Raw genomic sequence first — 23,295 nt, forward strand, 5'->3', positions numbered from 1 at the left:
CAACAATTTGGAATGTCCTGAAAAAGAAAGAAACCACTGATGTACTGAGCAACAGACACCGAATGGGTCGACCATGGAAAACAACAACAGCTGACGACAGAAACATTGTGAGAGCTGTGAAGAAATACCCAAAAACAACAGTCATTTACATCACCAACAACCTCCACAGGGCAGGGTGAAGGTACCTCAATTCACTGTTCGAAGAAGACTTCAAAAACAGAAATATACAGGCCATAAAACAAGATGCAAACCACTCATGAGCAGTAAGAATTTGAAAGCCAGATCAGAATTCGCAAAGAAATACAGAGACGAGCAACAAAAGTTCTGGAACCAAGAGGAACCTCTACCAAAGTGATGGAAAAGCCAAAGTGTGGAGAAAGAAAAGATCTGCTCATGATCCAGAACATACAAGCTCATCTGTGAAACATGGTGGAGGTAGTGTCATGGTTTGGGCTTGCATGGCTGCTTCTGGAACATTCTCACTAATCTTTATTGATGATGGAACTCAGCAGCAGAATTAATTCAGAAGCCTACAGAAGCATTCTGTCTGCCAATTTACAGAGAAGTGCATCCAATCTAATTGGGAAGAACTGCAGCAAGACAATGATCCAAAGCACACTGCCAACTCAACAGGGGACTTCTTCATGGGGAGGGGTAAGGTTTTAGACTGGCCAAGTCAATCACCAGTCTTTAATCCAGTTGAGCAGCATTTCACCTCCTGAAGAGGAAACTGGAGGGAGAAACTCCCTGAAACAAACAACAACTGAAGGACGCCTGGAAAAGCATCACAAAAGAAGAATGTAACAGTTTGGTGATGTCGGTGAGTCGCCATCTTGATGCAGTTATTGCAAGCTAGGGATATGCATCTCTCCGTTCTTCTGTCCGTCTATCTACTGATTCATCCATCCATCTGTTTTTTGGTCTGTCTGTCCATCTCTCTCTCGGCCTACCAGTCAGATACCTGCTAGGAGCCGTGGCATGTAGCAGCATGTCTCTACAGTCAGGTCACATCTTGTTCTATTTCTCATGGATTGCGTGTTTGGAGGAAAGCAAACGTGCCATTTTCGAGCTCTGCTGACGACCGGGTCGTGTTTTTAATCACGCACATCCGAAGTCATGAACGTCCGGAGGAAACCCAGGGCCCTGATCCGTCTAATCCCGGTCTGTCTTCACCGGCTCGTCTTCAACATTCACCCCAACACTCAGGCGGACAACATTCCACACGCTGCGATGACAAGCCGAGCAGAAGAGCGGTGCGTTATCTAACGGCGGCTTTGTGTTGCGGCGGGAAAATGGATTTATTGTGAGGCTTGACAGCATTATTAGCGCCGCCACTGTATATAAACCACAGCTTCATTAAGCTCATAATGATGATGCAGGTGCAGTGATCTGTTCGTTACTCGGCGTGAATTTGAATTTCATCTCCAGCCAACAGCCGTTAGAAGTCATATAAATAAATAATTATTTTAAAAATGAAATGGTATAAATGGTACAGACTAGAGCCGTGATGATACCTAAACAGATTGTTCAGCAGTCAGACAACAAAGCAGTGTTTCATTAGCAGCACATCTCAGGTAAACATTGACGTTCTGGATAATTCAGCCTTGTTTCCACTGTTGCCTTTACATCGTCCATTTTATCCCTGAGCTCTGTATTCCTTCCCTTCCATGCTCCTTTCATACCATTCGTCGAGGTAAGGTCACAACCTATGGTCGACCCTTTCATTTCCAGTCAATTGAGAGTTAAGTGTTTTCTGACGTCCATGTTGGCTCGCTGCCTAGCAACAGTGACCTCATGACGTTACCCCACTGGAATGGAGAACGTGTTGGACTTGCACATTTAGAAAACCATTCCATTTGAACGCACCATCAGATAAAATGTCATGTGATTATATAACAACTGTTTGTGTGTGTGTTCCTGCTTCATTGATGAACACTGAATAATAGTAGAGACGCTAAAAGCGGAACGAATATCAAGCGTATGCGTTCAGAATATTCTATAAGATACGTTATCACGGAGGAGGAAGTGTGTGAAGATGCTATATTCTGATGGAAGAGAGAGCGAGCGAGTGTGTGTGTGGATTATATTCTGATGGAAGTGTGTGTCCAGGCTGGAATGAAGTAATCTAAATGCGTTCAGGTTCAGATGGCGTTTTCTTTGTGTGTGTGTGTGTGTGTGTGTGTGTGTGTGTGTTAGAGAAATGCCAGTGTCAGTATGATCAATAACCCCATTAACTTGCGGGGGGGGGGGGGGGGGGGGGGGGGCGGTGTTATACGTGCTTTTATGGAGATTCCGGACCAAAATGCATTGCAACAGGCCCTGTCTCCGAGTTAACGTGTTTACTACACAGCAGTGGTTCAGCCTAACGCTAGTTTGCCGATTAGCCTGTTTACTCGACCGCGAGTTTGCCGACTAGCCTGTTTACCCGACCGCGAGTTTGCCGACTAGCCTGTTTACCCGAGCGCGAGTTTGCCGACCAGCCTGTTTACCCGAACGCTAGTTTGCGGACCAGCCTGTTTACCCGAACGCTAGTTTGCGGACCAGCCTGTTTACCCGAACGCTAGTTTGCGGACCAGCCTGTTTACCCGAACGCTAGTTTGCGGACCAGCCTGTTTACCCGAACGCTAGTTTGCGGACCAGCCTGTTTACCCGAACGCTAGTTTGCGGACCAGCCTGTTTACCCGAACGCTAGTTTGCGGACCAGCCTGTTTACCCGAACGCTAGTTTGCGGACCAGCCTGTTTACCCGAACGCTAGTTTGCGGACCAGCCTGTTTACCCGAACGCTAGTTTGCGGACCAGCCTGTTTACCCGAACGCTAGTTTGCGGACCAGCCTGTTTACCCGAACGCTAGTTTGCGGACCAGCCTGTTTACTCGAACGCTAGTTTGCGGACCAGCCTGTTTACTCGAACGCTAGTTTGTTGTTTATTCTCTTTATCAGTGCTTGTTTTAGTCTGTTTACTACGATGCTAATTTGAGGTCAGACTCTAAATTTGAATGCTAGTTTGTGTTTTAAACTGTTTACTGCAGTTGTTTTCATGACTATAATTCCAGCATTGACGTCTAGCTTCAACGTTTTGAACAGTCGCTAGTGAACTCTAAGAAGGCTCCCTACGGAGTTCCCTCAGCATGAGGCGATTCGGTGGCAGGGGATTTACAGAGCTCTGTTTGGGTTCTGGAAATCTGAAGAGAGGCCTGGGGGCGGCTAAGCGGGGTGCGCACTACAGAGAGAGGGAAGTTTAACAAGGTTTAGCGCAGGGCTTCCTGCTTCCAGATTTCATGGGATGTAGCGAATCTCCTCAGGAGTTCAACTGCGCTTTCAACACTGATCTGGCACCGAGTCGACATGACTGAAGTTAAATCGAGCTAGAAACCTTCTAGTATGAGGTCGGGGTGGGGGGGTCAAAGGTGATGTGTGTCACTTCCTGATTAGACTGAGAGAATTAAAATTTTAAAACACCACACACACGCACGGTCAGCAATTAGCCATTAAAAACAGATTGATATAAACGGTTTTAGAAGAGCAGCTGTGTGACGCTGATAAGCCTCATTAACATGCGCCTCGTTTAGCCCGAAGCTTAACGAAGCATTCACTAATTAACACACCACCGCTGAGTGCACTACTAAGTGCACTTTAAATCTCATCTGGTCTTAGACGTTCTATCAAATCTACGCCGCCGTCACAATTCACAAAGGGTTCTTAGAGTCTATCAATAGTTAGCGTTCCTACGGAGCGTCAGTCAGCATTTTATGGCTCCGTCTCAAATTTTGCGGATGCGGTTCCGTCCCAAACGGATAACTATATAGAGTTGTTACTAGAACGCTAGCCATTTTAGCATTCTGTCTCCAACTCTACGGTCCCATCCCGACTCGATGTTCTTACTTTACATCTCGGTCCAATAAACGTTCTCACTAGGACGTCGGCCATTTTAAAGCGCTGGAATACAAGCTCGTAGCTCGAGGTCACGTCTGCGTGTCACTAGTTATCTGACGTATTGTGCTAATCTCGTATAGTAAACGCTAATTAGCATCTAAATAGACCACAGGAAGGATCAGTAAGCACTCCCAAACCATGTTTGCTTTTAATACTCACTTTTTTTTTTTTTTTTTTACATTCAATGTAAAGTGCATGCTAATAAGATTGCTAGCGAAAATATTAGCATGCGTGCGTGTGTGTGTTTTAAATATTCTGGTTAAAGTGTCAACACCGATTTGAAAATGTCACGATTGCGTGTTTGCGCATCAGAATGTTTATTTACCTCAGCGTTCAAATTTACTGCCCCAATTTATCACCAGTTATAAATGAGATGTTTATTACACTGTGTGTGTGTGTGTGTGTGTGTGTGTGTGTGTGTGTTTCAGTGTACGCTCAGGCAGATGCTGCTCTTCCCCGACAGCCTCGTTTATCAAATTAATGTCATCTTTTTTTTTTAGTTAAATTTGTGCGAGAAATGATTAGCACTGGGTAGATGAGCTAATGCCTCATTCGGTATTATGCGCTAAATCCAAATGTGTGTGTGTTTGTGAACACTGTAAAATACTGAAAAAATTAACTGTGCACCAACTTTTTCAAACTCCACTAACAAACTCCTTTTCTTCGTGTTGATTAGCAAGACGACGCGGAGGAGGAGAAACTTATTTAACGGAGTCATTTTTACGGCTCCGTCTTAAATGCTGGAATTCGTTACTAGTCAGCATTCTTGCTTACTAGAACACTGACTCCTCTAAGGCTCCATCCCGAACCCTAGTGGTTCATCCCTGGCTAATGTTCTTACAAGTACGTCGGCTATTTTAAGAGTCTGTCCAAGGTGCTAGATATGGCTCTGTCCCAAATTAGAATCTATGCATCCTAGCTATAGTGTTCTTGCTAGAACATAATGTACTTTAAGGCACTGTGCCAGACTAGTGTTCTAGTCACGTAACCATTATCAACTTTTCACCTTGACGATGGCATCACAAACTAAGCTCGATTAAGGCACTATCCCAAACAGTACACATCGTGTTCTTATTGCATAGTCAACTCTTAATGGTTCTCTGAAGAACCCTATGACAAGTACAACCCCCCCGTTTAGGACTACAAGGTTGTTTTTCTTAAGACACTGTCCCAAATTAGAGTTTATGACTAGTTAGTATTTTGTGAGAACTGCGTCCATTTTAAGGCTTTCTTCCAAATGCTAAAGTAAATTAATTAGTCTTCTTTTCGATTCAGCCAATATTAGGTAACGTCTTCCTCTTCAGCTGACATAAATCAAACATTCGGGGTGAACTAATGAAGGCTAGGCGAGTAAGTGGGTGGAGCCTCAGCTGAAATGGACCAATCAGATGCTGAGGAACCAATCCCGACCTTAGAAAAGATTCTTAGCTACATTGTTGAACATTGTGTAAGTGTTGTGTTCGTGTATAATTAATTTTGACTCTTGTTTATCATATTAATTAAACAGAAGACAAATAAAAAACAAGCATGTTTAATTCAATTAGCATCAAAGACTTGAACCGTGAAAACAAACTGCTGGTTGTTAACGAGAGTTGGCGTCAGAGTGTGTGTCAATCTCGTGATATTGCGCAAACAGTCCAGCCAATCAGCTCCAACCGGGAACGAAATAGCACCAAGAGTAAATATTGATCCGCTATAATACGATAATGCGCTGAAGTTCTAATTTAATCCAGTTCAGCTGTGATGATGTAACTGGTGTGAATAACGTGCAGCTGCCTTTACAGACACTGTTTTCATTTCACAGATGATTTTCTGTGCTGCCCTTTCCAGCAAGCGGAAAAAGAAATAAATAAGACAGTTCATTCGTTTTCCCCAGGAGAAAAATCAATTCATATCCAGAGTAACTGCAAAACGCAGAGTGACAGATGAATTTACTGCTGATAAACTGGATAGTTTACTTCCTGGAAATGCTGTGAGGAGCTGAAAATGAAAGAAGGATTTTTAAAAAAAAAAAAAAAAAAGGAAGGAAACAAAGAAAGAAATGGATCAGAAAAAGGAAGAATTGAATCAAAGAAAAAAAAAAGGAAAGCAAGAAAAATGAATCAGAAAGAACGAAGGAAGGAAAGAAAGAAATTAATCAGAAAGAAAGATAGAAAGGACGAAATGAATCAAAAATGGAGGAAATGCATCAGAAAGAAAGAAAAGAAGAAAGCGAAAAGAAAGAAATTAATCAGAAAGAAAGAAAAGAAAGAAAACAAAAGATAAAAATGAATCAGAGAAGAAAAAAAGAAAAAGAGGAAACAAGAAAAATGAATAAGAAAGAAAAGAAAGAAAGAAAAAGAAATGAATCAGAAATAAATTCATCAGAAAGAAAAAAAGGAGAAAGAATTGAATCAGAAAGAAAGAAAAGAAAGAAAGAAATGAATCAGAAAAGAAAAAGAAATGAATCAGAAAAAGAAATTAATGACTCCGAAAGAAAGAAAAGAAAAAAGAAAAAAAGAAAGAAAGAAAGAAATGAATCACAGAAAGCAGGCTGTGACTGCTGAGTGCAAAAAAAAAAAAAAAAAAAAAAAAAAAAAAAAATTTTTGGTGTGCGCCGTTCCACACTTTATCCCGAGTTATCAATACAGCTGCACTACATCTCCCTGACTTTCCCCGAGTGAACGCCCTACTGCATGTAAAGGAGCTAGTGCACTAGGGAAGTGCAGGATATGATGAATGGGATGAGTCTGACCTTTGAATAAGGTTGTGTGTCACTGATGTTTAACGGGAAGTCTTGAGATAGTGACCGGTGGAGCACAGCTATCGCCTCCTTATTTACACACACACACACACACACACACACACTACTTGTCCTCTCTGTGCGTTTGGTCTACCGAGTTAAAGGTCATACTGACACACTTCTTTTCAGTCTCCCTCTGTCTGACTCTCTTTTTCTTATCCTTACGCATCCTCTCTTCTTCTCTGTTTGTCTTTCTCCATCTCCCCTTTTTTCTTCCCATCTTTCTCTTTTCATCTCTCCGTCTCGTCCTCCTGCACGACCCCTCATTAGTACGACAGGTGAGGAGCTTTGGTTAGCGGTGCCCCAGACAGAATGCGAGATATTCTTCTCGGTATTTTTTAATTGTCTGGATGACTAAGTGAAGGCTTTATGGTGAACTCTGACCCCGGGCACTTCCTGAAGGTCAGTGAGGTCGCTTTGCTAATGAGCCTGGATAATTAGCCACCTTCGTAGAGGAGGGCGTAGGCCATGGTGCACTTTTAAACCCCTCGCTTATTCCCACAGGCGTTTTGTTTGTGTGGAGAGTGACAGTGAAAACACACACACACACACACACGGACGTTAACGCTGTTGACCTCAGACAGGAAACACATCACTGATTCAGAGGAGAAACACATCACTGATTCAGAGGAGAAACGCATCACTGATTCAGAAGGGAGACGAGCCGCATGCCAAAGAGTGGTAAATAATTCACAGTGAGAAATGGAGCACAGTTTCACTGGAGAAATCCTGATTTCCTCTCGTGTTCAACTACCAAGTCCAGGGCTGCGTCTCAAATCACATACTAGCACTTTGAAGAGTTCACTAAGTAGTACACTAGAAGGTCGGTATAAAGGACAGACTTCTAAATTATAATAATCTTTTGGTTTCTGTTGCGGGTCAGACTTTATCTCAGACACACAAGTGTGTGTGTGTGTGTGCGCGCGCGCAAGAGAGAGAGATCTGTATTCGAATCAATAGCAGTTTATGCAAATGAGATTGAGCGATCATCTCTTTCTTAATTTGCATACAAATGACAAACCATTAGCATGCGCCACTACGTTCACCTGAGCTCGGACTCTTGGTGCGGATTATGACATCAACCACACGCTTATTATGTTAGATCTATATTAAGATATCTATAGCACCGTGTGCATTGTCAAAATATAACTAGTTGAAAATCAGCAAGTAGGTTTCTGGCAAGGAAGCCTCAACCAAAAAAAAAAAAAAAAAACACCCACAGATTACAGTAGGCTCTCAGATTAGAAAATTACCTTATATATTAATAAACCATGTCACAGATTACAGAGTTGAAATATCTTGGAGCTATCTTCCAGATTAGCGCATTACCTACCAGATTATAAAATTAACGCGCAGATTACAGAGTTAGCACCCCAAGTGACAAGTGACCTCCCAGAGTGACGAGTTAAACCCCAGATTATGTCGTTCCAGATTTTCCTCCCAGATCAATAGATTACCTGAGAAATGATCTGCTATATTATGGTGTTAATCTCATAGATTATGGAGTTAGTGTAACAATTACAGAGCTAGCTTCCAGATGAGCAAATTACACCCTAGTTTAAATGTTCCCTGATTATGACGTTAACTAGGTTACAGAGCAAATCTCCTAGATTAATAAACTACATCGCACATCTAAAAAAAAAAAAATAAAAAAAATAGCTCACAGATTACCGAATAAGATCCTAGATTATCAAGTTACCTCAAAGATTGAATAAATTAGCTCCCAAATTAAGGATTTACAGAGTTATCTCACAGACTATGGAGTTAGTTCCCTGGTTTTCAAATGACTTCCTAAAATTATTTCCTAGTTGGTGAAGTGAATTTCCAGATTACAGTGTTCCCAGATTATTATGGAGTTCCCAGATTATGAAATGAGCATCCTTTACTATGGCGTTACTGCTTATATTTCCAAAGTTAATGCGTTATGTCCAAGATTATGGGGTCAACCCACAGATTAGCAAATCATCTCCCAGATTACAAAGTAATCTCCCAGATTATGGGGTCACCTCCCAGTTTTGCAAATGACCTCCAAAATAATGGGGCGAACTCCCAGAATTACCAAACTCCCAGATTATGAAGTCAGATGCCAGATTACAGGATTAGCAAATAACATCAAGAGATTACAGATTTAACGTCCAGGTTAGTGATTTAGCTGACAGATTATGGAGATAAATTTTCAAAAAAAAAAAAAAATCAAGTCACTTGCCAGGTTAAAGAGTAAATAACTGTAAAGGATTGACAGCACAAATGATTGTAAGGAATAAAGGCTGAAATGGTTTGCCATGGATACAATGAAAGCACAGCCTCATCTGAAATACAGTGTGTGTGTAGCTAAAATCGACCATAATGATCCCTGAATCAGCATTAGCGTCATCACATCCTCTGGATAAACGCACTACACACAGCCACCTCAGCACAAACACCACAATGAGACAATGGGGCTAAACCAGCATTGATTTAGCCAGAAGCTGAACACAAACACTGGAGATGGACTGGTAAATATGTATCCATCGATCACACACATCCTTGTTGGCTGTTCTGCGCTAAAGACAAATTACACACGCTAATTTCTGACTAGAAGAATCATTACAAGTCCAAGGGTGTGCTAGTGGTCCAGCTCGTTTTATCAGCGAGCTAGCTATAAACGTTTCGTATGCCACGTATATAATATAATACGATACGTTATTTATAGCAAGTGATGTCAGCCACTCGTTTGACCAGATCACCTGATTGGTCCGTACCTGACTGATTTAAACAGCTATACTGATCTGTTTGTATCGGATTAGGTTTCTTGGCCATATTGATCAGTCCATATCTGAGTCCCTGCATTGCTTGGATCACCTGATTGAGTCGCTCAGGTTTATTAATAACCCGATAATAATAATAATAATAATAATCACATCATAGATGACTGATTCGCTCAATCGAGGTTCCTGATCATCTGATTGGTTGGTACCTGGTTGACATGCTTCAGCTTGTCGATCAGCTTGTTGATGACCGGATCAGCCTCCTTCACCCGAACTTCTGGGTTGTGTGTCTGGGCTCGTATCCCACTGCCCACGACTCGCTTTGTGTAACTGCAGAAAGAGTGACATTTTAGACATACAGCCCCTAATATAGAAACGAAACCCTTCACACAACTATAATACAGTCTGCTGTTACAGTCGCAATCATAACACTTCCATAATAACGCCATGTTATACTTGACACCGTCATATATAACGATGTGATGTAACATAAGTATGCAAACTTATCAAACTCAGCAAATTTACTACTAAAACTAATAACCAGAATAATAAATCCTCTCCCTTGCAGCTATGAATTCTAAGTTATAGATTCTATTTATGTTCACTAATATCATTTAATGCCTTCACGTAATTCTGTCACAATAACCACGATTTACGTCTTTACAAAGTTCATATTGTGTTTACGAATCAGAATCGACATCTTTACAAATCACAATCTTTACGTTTGTCACGATTACGTGACACAGTTAAAGTTTTACAGTGTTTATGTTACGATTACAATCACAACTAAATTTTTTTTTTCAAAGTTCACATTGCAAGTATGCATCATAATTAACGTTTTTTCTGTTTATTAAGAATCACAACTGACATTTTACAGTGTTGATGTTGCGATTACGAATCAGAATTTGCATCATGTTGCAATTATTAAACACAATTACTGGTTTACGTTTAGGTTGTGATTACAAATCACAATTCATGTCTTCATGTTGCGATTACAAAATCACAATTGTTGGTTTACGTTCATGTTGAGATTTCGATTCCCAATTCATGTCTATTCAGTGTTTACAATTTACAACGTTGCGATTACGAATCAGAGTTACAATTTACTCTAATCGTCTTTACGTTGCGATTACAACTGACTTCTTTACGATGTTCTCACAGATTACGACTCACACTTGACGTCTTTACGTTTACGCCGCGACTACGAATCAATTACCGGTTTACGACGTTCACGCTGCGATTACAAAACACGATTTACGTCTTTACACAGATGACGCAATTACGAATCGAAACTCGATGACTTACATTTTTGTATTTTTCGATAACGGATCAAAATGAACAACTTTTTTTATTTTGCGATTACGGGCCGCGATTGAAATCTTTAGATTTTATGTGGCGATCGCGAAGAAAATTAGTTTTTTTTTACGTTTATGCCGCAATTTCCAATCACAATTTACTGTAGGTCTTTACAACATACATGTCAAAAATGAATAAGTATTTACCTCTATAATGTTAGCATTGCGATTATGAATTGAGATTTACGGTAACAGTCATGTTGCAGATCACAGCTGCAGACAGCTGGGTGGGCGGGGCTATCACTGAAAGTTACGCATTTACAAAAAGTTTGATTTGCAAATCATAAAAATTAAGTGTGTGTGTGTGTGTGTGTTTGTTCATGTGAGAGAGAAAAACTATTTAGCCTTTATTCCTTAAAGAGCAATATCTTAAGGCAATTTTCCATAATGCAATAAAGGGCACTTAATTAACTCTCCCTCCAGGTTGCTCCCTAAGTAGTGACGGTATATAAATGAAATGAGTTTTAGTAGCATGAGGCTAATGATATCTGTGTTTCTGATTATCATGGTAAATCATCACACTGATAAATCATCACACCTACATGCAGTATGTCCGTTTTATTTCTGACTTCCTAATACAGTTACACCAGTACAGCTTCTTCAGAGAGAGAGAGACAAGGAGAGACAGAGAAAATCGGTGTCCTTCGGGGACATTACATGAAGCGGAGCAGCTGAACAAAGAGAAAAAGCCTGCAGATAAACGAGTGAACGGATAAAAAGACTATTCAATAAAACAGCAGAGCTCTGAGGCTAGACACAGGGATTATACCGGAGGGACCATGTGGGGGGGTGGGGGGGGGGAGGTGGGTTGAGGGCAAGACAGACAGTAAGAGAGAGAGACACGCCAACAGAAAAAACAACAGAGAGAAGGATGAGGATACACCGAGAGAAAACTGCCAGACAGAAAGAAAGAAAGTGATGGAGGAAGAAAGAGACAGATGGACAAGACGGAGAAATCACAGAGCAAGAAAGATCGAGGAAAGAAAAAAAAAACAGGAAAACAAATGAGAAGCAGAGACTGAGGTAAAGCGGCGGATGCAGAGCGGCAGACATGGTATGAGATGGAAAGAAGGAGGAAAAAAAATGTAGAGAATGACAGATATCCAGAGAGAAGGAGTGGTGGATAAACAGAGAGAGGGAAGATGAACTGTGGGAGAGAACAAGAGAAAGAGACAAAGTGAGAGAAAAAGGCAGATAGAAAGATAAGGGTGTTGGACTGGGACAAAACAGAGACACAAAGCCGAAAGCATGAGAGAGAGAGAGACTAAAAGAGACAGATAGTGAGAGAGAGACAAATACAGGAGAGTCTTGGACAGATTGGAAGAGAGAGACAGACCAGGAGAGACTGGAAGAGACAGACAGACAGCTAGAGAGACAGACAGACAGATGGAGAGAAAGTGAGACAGAGACAGAGAAACAAAGACAGGGAGAGAAAGAGAGACAGATAGAGAGAGAGAGAGACAGACAGAAAGAGAGACAAACAGACAGGGAAAGAAAGAGAGAGCTAGATGGACAAACAGACAGAGTGACAGACAGACAGGGAAAGACAGACGGATAGAGAGACATGCAGAGAGGGAGAGACAGATAGTAGGGTCTTGAACAGGCTGCAAGAGACAGACAGAAAGGGGGAGAGAGAGAGAGAGCGAAAGAGAGAGAGAGAGAGAGAGAGGCAGACAAACAAACAGACAGGGATAGAAAGACAGGTCTGACGGGTGGGAGAAGACGTGCAGCGTCCTGAATCTTTCCGGGTGAACAGATCTTATACCCTTGTTCCCTCACTCACTGACCTTGGAAGGGAATGACAAGAAGTAAACAAACTCCCTAGACATCAGCAACTTCACACACACACACACCCAAACCCACCCACACACACACGGGTAAAGTTGCTTCTTCATACACGATCAGTTCTCCTACCTACAGTGCGTGTGTGTGTGTGAAAGGTACAATGCCATGAAAGAGAAAGTGTGCGTGGATGCTACAAGCTACAGGAATTCCAAACATAAACACGACTCTGTGATTATTCAGTTATGAGAGATAACACAATATTCAATACACACACACACATTATAGTGCACACCTTAAAATAGTGCTCCACTCAGGAGGAGGCTGCCTACATAGCGAGGATCTGCTCCCTAAACCAAGCCTCTACTCGTTCATTTATTTACTTCATCCATGTTTCTTCCTACATGCAATCATTTCTCCATATCTTTCATTTCCCATATTTCCTGTCCTCCTTTCTCTTTCCTCATTCCTTCCGTTTTCCTTCCTTCCCACCATCTTCTTTCTCTTTCCCTCCCTTCTTTCTTTCTCTTTTCTACCTTTCTCTTGCTTCCTTGTTCAGTTGAACATTTAGAATACATTTATTTCTTTAATAACAGTAATGTACAGAAGGCTCTGTCACCAGAGTGTATGTGTGTTGGGGGGGCGGGGTTAACAGAGCCACCACTTCTGAGGTAAAAATAAACCTGATACAGATGAGAGCTGTACCAGATGGTGCTGTCTCATTGTAGCGCTCAGGAAGACACGAGTGTGACACACACACACACACACACTTATATAACGTTTTACATAAATGTGTGTATATATACTGAACACATTATGTATACAGAACAGAGAATTAGGGGAATAAAGTGGCTAAACATGTAGCTAGCTATCCACACAGCCACAGCTAGCATGTACCTAGCATGATGCCCTATTTTAGGCTAACAGTTGCGTGTTTTTTTTTTTTTTTTTGGTCACGTTCCTTTTCCTGAATATTCACAAACTTAAAAAGCTGTAACAGAAAATACTAGAGCAAAAATAGAAAATGGCGTCTTGCGTGAACAATGCTAATAATATACCGAGCGCGGTTTCTGGGGCAGAAGCGGAAAGGAACATGGATGCCCCTCCAAAAGAACGGCGGAAGGAAAAAGTGCGAGACGCCAACGCACACAGAATTAGCATCAGGCTGCGTGACTCCTCCACGTCAGTGGTGTGTGGTGTGCGTGTTTGCTAGATTTTCAGGAGGAGGTATAATGTGATTACGAGGTCACTCTGAGGCGCGCAGGACGGAGGATTATCAGCGAGAGAGACCTTGGCTCAGACTCCCCGCGTTCTGTTTGAACAAAGCCAAGAGCTTTAGCACCGACAAATGCTCGGCAGCAGACGGCTAAATCCGGGATTAACACCACCAGGTAAACAAAGCACAGGAGACAAAGACGGGCAGAAAGTTCAGAGAGGCTGGAGGACAAACCCAGAATAAACTCCCAGCTCACGCTGCCTGCCAGGGGCAGAGAAATGAAATGAGTCAGAGCGAACTGTATAAAAAAAGAGGAGTATAATTAAACAAGGAATGCCAGTATTACAGCTATTTAGTGCTAGCGTGCTTGCTAAGGCTGCTGTGGAATGTCGCTGATCTACGTAGCCTATTTCAATTAGCATTACTGCGGAAACAAGTCATAGAGCTACATGTCGCACACTCATGTTAAACAGCCTGCAAGCCAACACCGTTAGCCAAGTAGTACGTCTCCATTTCTTTCTCTTTCTTCTCTTAGCTAAAGCGTGCTAAACAATAAACCAGGTAGCGAACATGATTAGCCAACACAATGTATCTTTTTCTTTCTTCATAGCTAAAGCTCACTAAATGCTAAGCCAGTTAGCCAACACCATTAACCAGGTAGTATGTATCCTTTTCTTGCCTTATTTATTTCTTGTCATAGCTAAAGCCTGCTAAATGCTAAGCCTGCTAGCTAACACAATTAACCAATAGTATGCATCCTTTTCTTTCTTTTATTCACGTCACAGCTAATGCTTGATAAACACTCACCCAGGTAGCTAACCAGCCAATAGTATTTATTTTTTTCTTTCTTGTCGTAGCTAAAGCCTGCTAAACAGTAAGCCAGGTAGCTAACACCATTAGCCAATAGTATGCATCCTTTTCTTTCTTTCTTTCGTCACTGCTAAAGATTGCTAAATGCTAAGCCTGCTAGCTAACACAATTAGCCAACAGTATGTATCCTTTTCTTTCTTTTATTCATGAGGTAGCTAAAGCCTGCTAAACGTTAAACCAGCTAGCTAACACCATTAGCCAATAGTATGCATCCTTTCTTTCTTTCTAGTCGTAGATAAAGCCTGATAGATGCTAAGCCAGGTAGCTAATGCCATTATCCAATGGTATTTATTCTTTTCTTTCTTGTCTTAGCTAATGCCTGCTAAACACTAAGCTTGCTAGCGAACACCATTAGCCAATAGTATGCATCCTTTTCTTTCTTTCTTGTTGTTAATAAATTAGAACACCACATGACTCACTCGTGACACACACACTTGCCACACACCTGCAACAGTGTGTGTGTGTGAACACGAGCATGACATGACAGAGAGCCATGAATCAGTCACAGCGTGCACCGACACTGCTAGCCTCCCGCTAAACCTGATAAAGGTAATTTACACTCCTACACGCAAGACAGCTAGAGACAATGGGAGAGAACACTGCTAGGTAGTGCACACTACAGGAGGGACCAGAAGAAGCCGGGCTCCACTGACCTGTGTGTGTCTTGATCGATAACAGCCTCCCTCTCATGAAACATTGATCAAAGCGTGTGTGTGCTGGTGTGTTAGCTAGTTGTTCAAAAAAAGCTAGGTAGCTAGCAAGTTTAATTATAGTACGATACTAATAATAATAATCTATAATAATGTTACCTTTAACTTTTAGGTCGTTAGCTTGCTAGCATTTTGTAGCGCTTGGTTAGCTCTTTTCGGGTGCTAACCAAGCATTGATTTTATTCCGTTTAAATCTTCCTTTGGATAAAAATTATTTTGGTGTCCACCAAGTTAATGGTGTTATTCATGTTCGCCAGTCATTAGCGTGTTGGGTCAGAGTGGCTAGCTTCTATGTTTAGTATAAACAGGAAATGCAGTCTTAGAAGCTATTCATCTTTAGCTAAATAGCATGTTGTGTTTAGCTACATCTCTAAATGCTAAGAGCTAGCTACACCTTGACCTTCGTATGGTAATTTCAATGTGCCTCTCGTTATTATATTTACCATAAAACGAGAAATGAGAAGAAGTTAAATCATGGGGTTTTAAAAAAAAAAAAAAAAAGAAAAACTTTTTTCCATAACACCACAGTAAGGCTGATATAAATATTACATATTTGTTGATCATTTCTGTACAGTATGCTAACAGATTACAGGGTCTGCATCATGGCAGGTCGTAAATTATCCTCCAGAACAGGAAGGCAGGCGGGGTACGAGACACAAGCGGCGTTTTAGAGCGATTTATGTCGTCCAAAAGTGCAATTCTCTCATAACTGTGGTCAGAGACTGAGCAGACCCTCATAAATAATAAATAATAATAAAAGCCCAACACACACACACACACACAGAGATAGGGATGCATCACTCAGACAGCGCTCCTCTGCAGCACAAATCTCTATATCGCTGTCGATCCATCAGGCAATTTCCCACAATTCCCTACGCAGTCAGAAATATACCTTTAATATACGGCGGCCGTAGCACAGCGGTGCGCAGGAGAAGCGCGGCAGTTAACACGACTCCCTCGAGACCCTACTGGAGGAAATTGGAATAGGTTTCCGCCTCGGTTTCGTTTCCTGCCCGTGCTGAGAGTGAAGCGGGTTTCATTTTTTAAAAATTCTCTCTATATCAGGGTAATTTTCTAACACGCGTTAACCGTTTAACTAGCTAACGAGTCATTAATACAGATAGTGTGAAGATAGCGTGACAATGGAAACGAGACAGAATCATCTAGAACTTCCACATTTACCTCAGACGTGTTGGTAAATTACTGAAAAAAAAAAACATGGCCAAAACATACACTTAGCATCGATCGCTAACCAACCTGTATAGTTTTCTGCCATAGCGAAATATCAATATCTGACTAAAACTGTTTTGTCTTTTTTACACCACAACATGGGCCGTCCATGCAGGAAATTCTTACACAAAGTAAACCTGATGAGTTTGAACGTAGCAATAATTGCTGTCTAAGCCGACAGAGGCTACTCAAGCAGCTAGCTAACATTACCATAGAATACAGTTAACGTTATGACTCACCATGAGCTCGCAAAAGACTGAGGCTGATAATGATGCTAGTTGGCATGTAGCATGTTAGCCAAATTATATACTGTACACTAATTTTGTAAGTACAAAATACACATAATGCATCGCACCCCTTTTGTTTGTAAGGATTAGGGCTCGTTTCATATTTTACAAATATAAATGAAAGTGTATACACAAGTCCTGGTTTTGCTGATTGAAACGCCTTCCTGGGTAAGCAAGGGGCATGGCTTGAGTTGAATCTAATCAGCCAATCACAAATCTGATAACATTTTTTTTCAGCCTGAATTTAAAATATACTTAAAATATTTTAACCCTGCACTGTAATGAAAATGGGCCAGCTAACTAGCTTGCTTAGCTACCTTCCCAGCAGTAGCTTCCTTACTACTCAAAAAAACAGCAGGTTTGCTAGCAAGCTCGCTGACTTTAGATAAAACTACTGCGACGTTAGCTAAGCTATCCAGCTAAATAACTAGCTAACTTTCCCTTATCCAGCAGCAGCTATCTATCAGACATTAAGCAATTAGCAAAGCTCTTTAGAAAGCTGGATAACGGTTAGCTTTTTGGCATCATGTGATTAAAATCAATTACTAAAATCAGTTAAAATCAATAGGTTTGTTAGCAAGCTAGCTAACGTTTGGCAAGTTAGTGCACAAATTAACAGACCATACTTTAGACTCCAAACATGTCCTGTCTGCCCAGAGTAAGAGGGACATTGTGGTGCGGATATTTTTATTTTTTGCTGAATGGTTCTTTTTGAAAAATAATGGTGTGTGACATCTGCTCCAGCAGCCAGGGGTGCCCGTAGTAGCGCAGCAAGGCATAAATAAGGCGTAGCAGGCGCAAAGTTCCAGATGTGAAGAGAGAACACGTGTTACACTGAGAGAACAGCAGGCAGTCGAGCTTCAGCTGCTGGGAATGAATTTTAAATTGCAGCTCTCAGAAGGCCCGAAGATCTGTCTGTACCCCCCCCCCACACATCCCATCCCCAATATGAAATGGATCCTTCCGTCACATTGTCACAGTGTTGTATACATGCATACAGGCAGTTCAATCGAGCCAGCTGTGTGGATACATATTGTTTTTCCATTTCATCCATATAGATTGTGTTTATGTGGACTACATGGTGAGTAAGGTGTGTAGAGTTTGGGACACGCCCACAGTGGACTGATGACAATGTTTATGTGGACTGTATAGTGAATAGGGTGTGTGGTTTGGGACACGTCCACAGTGGACTGATGATGGTGTTTATGTGGACTATATAGTGAATAAGGTGGGTGGTTCATGCAATTTAAGGCCAGGGTATTAACACAGTCTGTTGCTACCATCAGGTGAAAGGAAAAATTGCAACGTTTTGGCCTTAGGGCCACCTATCATACATTTTAAGAAAGAAACTGTGGCCCAGGGGCCGGACTTCAGACACCCCTGGAATAGGGTGTTTTGGTTTGGGATGCTGCACATGAAGCTCTGCTAAAAGGGGAAACCCGTCATTAGCACAGGATGATAAACATTTCCTCATGAGTGAGCTGGCACGTCAGCCGATACCTCGTGTCCTGGTCAGATGTCTCACCCACACTAATACCCAATCCAACTCAATTTTACAGCTCACTGCCCCATCACTGTGGACACGTCCCAAACCACACATCCTATTCACTATATAGGCCACATAAACACCAGCATCACAAAGCCAGCAACCTGCCGTTACCATGGAAACGTGATGAAATCAGCACTCCTGAGTAGAAGATAACGACTCACCCTCCTCGTCATCATGGACACACTGACCGTGTTTTTCACCACACACTACTCCGTTATGCATTGGATTGGATTCCCGCCGCCTCCACATTTATTCAAATTCATGCAAATGACTCAACGCTGCCCGATAACGACTTATACCTCGTAACAGAAGTGAGGCAGAGGTGTAGCTGGGGTTCAAACCAGGTGCAATTACAGGATATGAAGACATTCAGGGCTGAGCCCAGGGAAAAGCAGAGGCACAATACACCAGTAGAATTATTTGAAAATTTCAACAGCAGAATTTTTTATTATTATTATTTTTTTAATTAAAGAATCGAGAGACACGACCCATTCAGGGGCATGGGAGAATGTAACGCATTTTATCTTACAGCTTTTAGTTGCAATTTCTGAAAGGACGAAAGAGAAAAAAGAAAGAAAAAGAAAGAACTGCCTCAGAGAAAGGAGAAAGGATTAAAAGAAGGAATTCAATAAGACAGAGGAGAAAGAAAGAATTTAGTTTGAATGTTCAACACGAAGAAAGAGAAATGTAGGGAGCTGTGTAAGAAAGAGAGAAAGAACGATGACAAGACAGGGAAAAAGCATGAAGGAATGCCAGAACGAACAAGGAGGGTGGAAGGAGAGAAATGGATGAACGCAAAAAGTAAAAGTGTGATTAATGATTGCGAGTTGAATCGAAGCTGCTGATTGTTCGGCTGCTGTAAAGCCCATGATGACATCATCACTGGTCAGTTGGAATTCAAATTGTCGAACGTTGCCTGTCAATCTGAAACTGTTTAAACGGTATAAAGTTTATAAAAAGCCAGCACAGCTCTTGCTAAAATCCTCTACAGAACCACATGTGAATGGAGTCTCTGTACGATAAACACTTCACTTGGATTTCATTTAAACTCCGTGCTTCGTTTAAATGATGTTTTTCAACCAAATGGCAGGCTTGTGTGTCTCTGGATTGTTTTGTTACGAATATGACGATTATCATAATGTTAGGTCAGTTACGCTCACACCACCTCTACACCTTCAAGCCTGGGTTTTAAAGCTCCAGTTCACAGTGTTTATTGTTCCAAGAGGTTCAACCCCAGAAAGTCCCTGTAGCTGCACTTCAATATCCGAGTTTCAGATCGCAAGCAGATCAAACACACACGCACCGCCGAGTGAGTCCAAACACTTCTCCACCCTCTTCATGTTTTTATCAGATCACTACATGATCTTCCCCGAAAGCCTGCCGTGTGACCTTTAGAGAATAACAAGATGGTAAAGCAACTCCTCCAACCTGACAGACTCAGCAAAGCAACAGAGAGACACCACCAAAAAAGGAAAAAAAAAAAAAACAAACGTAAAAACTATATATTTCTCCTTGCACAGGTCAAGGATCAAACAAATGAAATGCCCAGTGCACCCACAAAAACATGAAGTCTGCCAAAGTCAGGTCTTATTTCTTTCCTTAACTAATCTCGCAAGACTGGTCAAGAAATTTCTGAAGAAAAACAGGGACTGTTGCTGGGACAAAAACCTAGTTTGCTAGCTAGGGCACAATGTTAACCCTTGAGTAGTCTCAGAAAACAGACTTAGCCTGTTAACAGTGAAAATACTTTAATGGCTAAGATTTAAAAAAAATTCTAGCCAGCCATGTACAATGAGCCCTGAGCAATCAGGTGCTTAAAGTATTCATTATTATTTTATGCCCACATTTCAGTAGCAGTGTTGTTTTTCTAATCTAACGATCCACAGGAATAACAGCTGGTCGCTCATCTTCTTGCTAATCTCAATAGTGTCAGCTAGTTAACTACACTGCTACACTGGAAACAAGCCGACTAGAAATAAACTGGACAACATTCAGACAGAACCAGGATCAAACCCAAGTTACTTGATCATTGGACCACAAAGGACAATAATATTGTCGAGAAAATGGAAAGTTGATAGAGGATGCTAAGTGGCACAAGGGACACAAATCCTAAAGGGGTCACAAACTTTACAGAGTGCACAGCCCATTTGAAGGCATATAACGTACAGGGGATACCAACACGTCATAGGGGACACGACTCCTACAGAGTGCATACAAGCCTTTTAAGACACCCCTCATACACAACACTTGTACACAATACAGCCATTATAGGTAATACAACCCTTAAAGGGGATACAAATCTTTATAGGGGAGACAACTTATAGGGCTTGAAAACCTATAGGCAATAAAACCCTTATAGAGGATACAACCCTTAAAGGGGATATAATCCTTATAGAGGGTACAATCCTTAAAGGGGATACAATCCTTATGGAGGGTACAACCCTTAAAGGGGATACAATCCTTATAGAGGATATAATCCTTAAAGGGGATATAATCCTTATGGAGGGTACAACCCTTAAAGGGGATACAATCCTTATAGAGGATACAACCCTTAAAGGGGATACAATCCTTATAGAGGGTACAACCCTTAAAGGGGATACAATCCTTATAGAGGATATAATCCTTAAAGGGGCAACAATCCTTATAGAGGATATAATCCTTATAGAGGGTACAACCCTTAAAGGGGATACAATCCTTATAGAGGATACAGCCCTTAAAGGGGATACAATCCTTATAGAGGGTACAACCCTTAAAAGGGCTAAAATCCTTAACTAGAGGAAACAACCCTTACAGGGGAGACAACTTTTATAGGTCTTGCAACCCTTATAGGCAATACAACCCTTAATGGGGATACACACCTTATGGGGGGAGACAACTATTATACTGTAGAGGATATGACCCTTTAAGGGGATACAACCTTTATAGGGGAGCGACTTTTACAGGTCATGCAGCACTTATAGTAGAGACAACTCTTATAGGGGATATGACTCTCACAGTAGAGAAACTCCTAAAGAGGATATGACCCCTATAGTAGAGACAACACTTATAGGGGATATGACCCTTACAGGGGATGCAAGCCTTATCAGGGAGACAACTCTTATAGAGGATACGAGCCATATAGGGGACACAACCCTTAAAATGGATACGACCCATCAAAAGTGCACAACCCTTACTGGAGACAGCTTATAGGACCACGCCTCCACCACTAGACTCTGCAACAGTTTTGCTGAGGCACTCAGAATACTCAACACACCTCCTAACGCTCACTTGGGCTAATCAAACCCTTAACCCAGTATGACTCTAATAACATCACTGCACACCCACACTTTACTATTTATAAGACTCTTTTTGCTGCTGCAAAATATATTTATTATGAAAATAGTTTTCCCACACAACACTGTTCTGTAGGCCTGTGTAATTATTGTCCTGCACTCATCTCACTCTCGTGTACCTGCACTTTATGCAGACTCTCCTGGAATGACAATAAAAGCCACTTGAGGAGACGACTTTTATTTATTTATTTTTTTAATGCGACACCACTCTTAACCCATCTTTGGATAAAATGGCACTGCAAACTTGCACTGAAAGCTGAAAGTAGTGGCACTAAAATAAAGTATACTTCCACCTCACTTACTTTTTAGGGAACATCTGCTGGGACCAGAAGGTGTAATTTGCTGATGAGGGGGACTTATAACTCTTTCTTGCCCCAGTGCGCTTTATGAACTTGCTTAACCCAGGTGAAGTGAGACGATTAGCATTCAGAACATGTCCGTTAAAACCAGATGTAATTTTCCGCTGGCTAGCCTGGGTTACAGTGTCAAAACACTATTTAGGGTAGTGGCATGCAGTTTGAGACGTAGCCTTTCCAGATGGTTCTCTTTATCTTTTTGTTTTTTTGTTAAACTAATGTTTTTTCTATATTGTCTGTTTTTATTATTATCAGTGTGTTCCTTGAGGTTTTCATGTGCACTACGCCTAGGTGAAGTGAGACGATTAGCATTCAGAGTGCATACATTAAAACCGGCTGTAATTTTCCGCTGGCTAGCTCGTCCCAGAGATAATGAAGCTGAGCAGCAGTTCCTCACACTGGACTCGGACCAGGACGGCTCTAATTAAACATCCTCGTGGGGACAGAACAGACGAGCAGAACACTTTAGAATGTGGTGCACATGGAGGAGCAACATACTGAACACACACCTTTTATTTTTTTTTAAAAAAAAAAAAGAAGAATAAATTACACTTACTGTATCTGCACTTTTTCAACTATGGACTGCAGTTCTCCATACAGCATCAATAATCCTTTCATCCATCCATCCATCTCTCTATCTCTACATGTGTGTGTCTATATGTATATCTAAAATCAGCTCCAGAATTATTGGCACCCTTCATAAGAATTAGTATTTGTGTTTTATGCACATGGTGATTCTGTTGTTTTTTTTGGTTTGTTTTTTTAAAAGAAATTTTATGCTGTAGTGCACTGTTCTCAAAATTATTGGCACCCCCACTAGTACTATTTTGGCAAACCTCAGAGAATGAAATGTTTGTTACAAAAACAAACAAAATGTGTTTGGGGTCTTGATCTTCACTTAAATCTTAACCTCCTGGCAGAGGTATACAGGTTTTAGGCTGGAATACCCTGGTACTGGAAATAATTATCTTCATACGGGCCACAAAACAGCCCCAAAACATCACTGGCATTCACACCCCTCCCCCAACATAAATATTAAAAAGTTTTCCCAACATAAACATACCAAAAGACAAAAGGTTTCTATCAAGAAGCCCTTCTTTTATTGCAATGGTTCCAAACAGTGTATAGTTATGGATATAGTTTTCT

The 23,295-nt window shown here is 41.3% G+C and overlaps 1 protein-coding gene across 2 annotated transcripts in view; it reads right to left on the bottom strand.

The window, feature by feature from the left end:
* Positions 1-23,295, bottom strand: part of gpc5a (glypican 5a) — a 97,368-nt gene that overhangs the window by 44,619 nt on the left and 29,454 nt on the right. For both annotated transcript variants that reach the window (XM_053615043.1, XM_053615042.1), the window contains exon 7: positions 9,672-9,792. In XM_053615043.1, coding sequence (XP_053471018.1) covers positions 9,672-9,792 — 121 coding nt within the window. The remainder of the gene's footprint in view (positions 1-9,671; positions 9,793-23,295) is intronic.

The sequence above is a fragment of the Ictalurus furcatus genome, chromosome 26, assembly GCF_023375685.1.
Source record: "Ictalurus furcatus strain D&B chromosome 26, Billie_1.0, whole genome shotgun sequence".
NCBI lineage: Eukaryota > Metazoa > Chordata > Actinopteri > Siluriformes > Ictaluridae > Ictalurus > Ictalurus furcatus.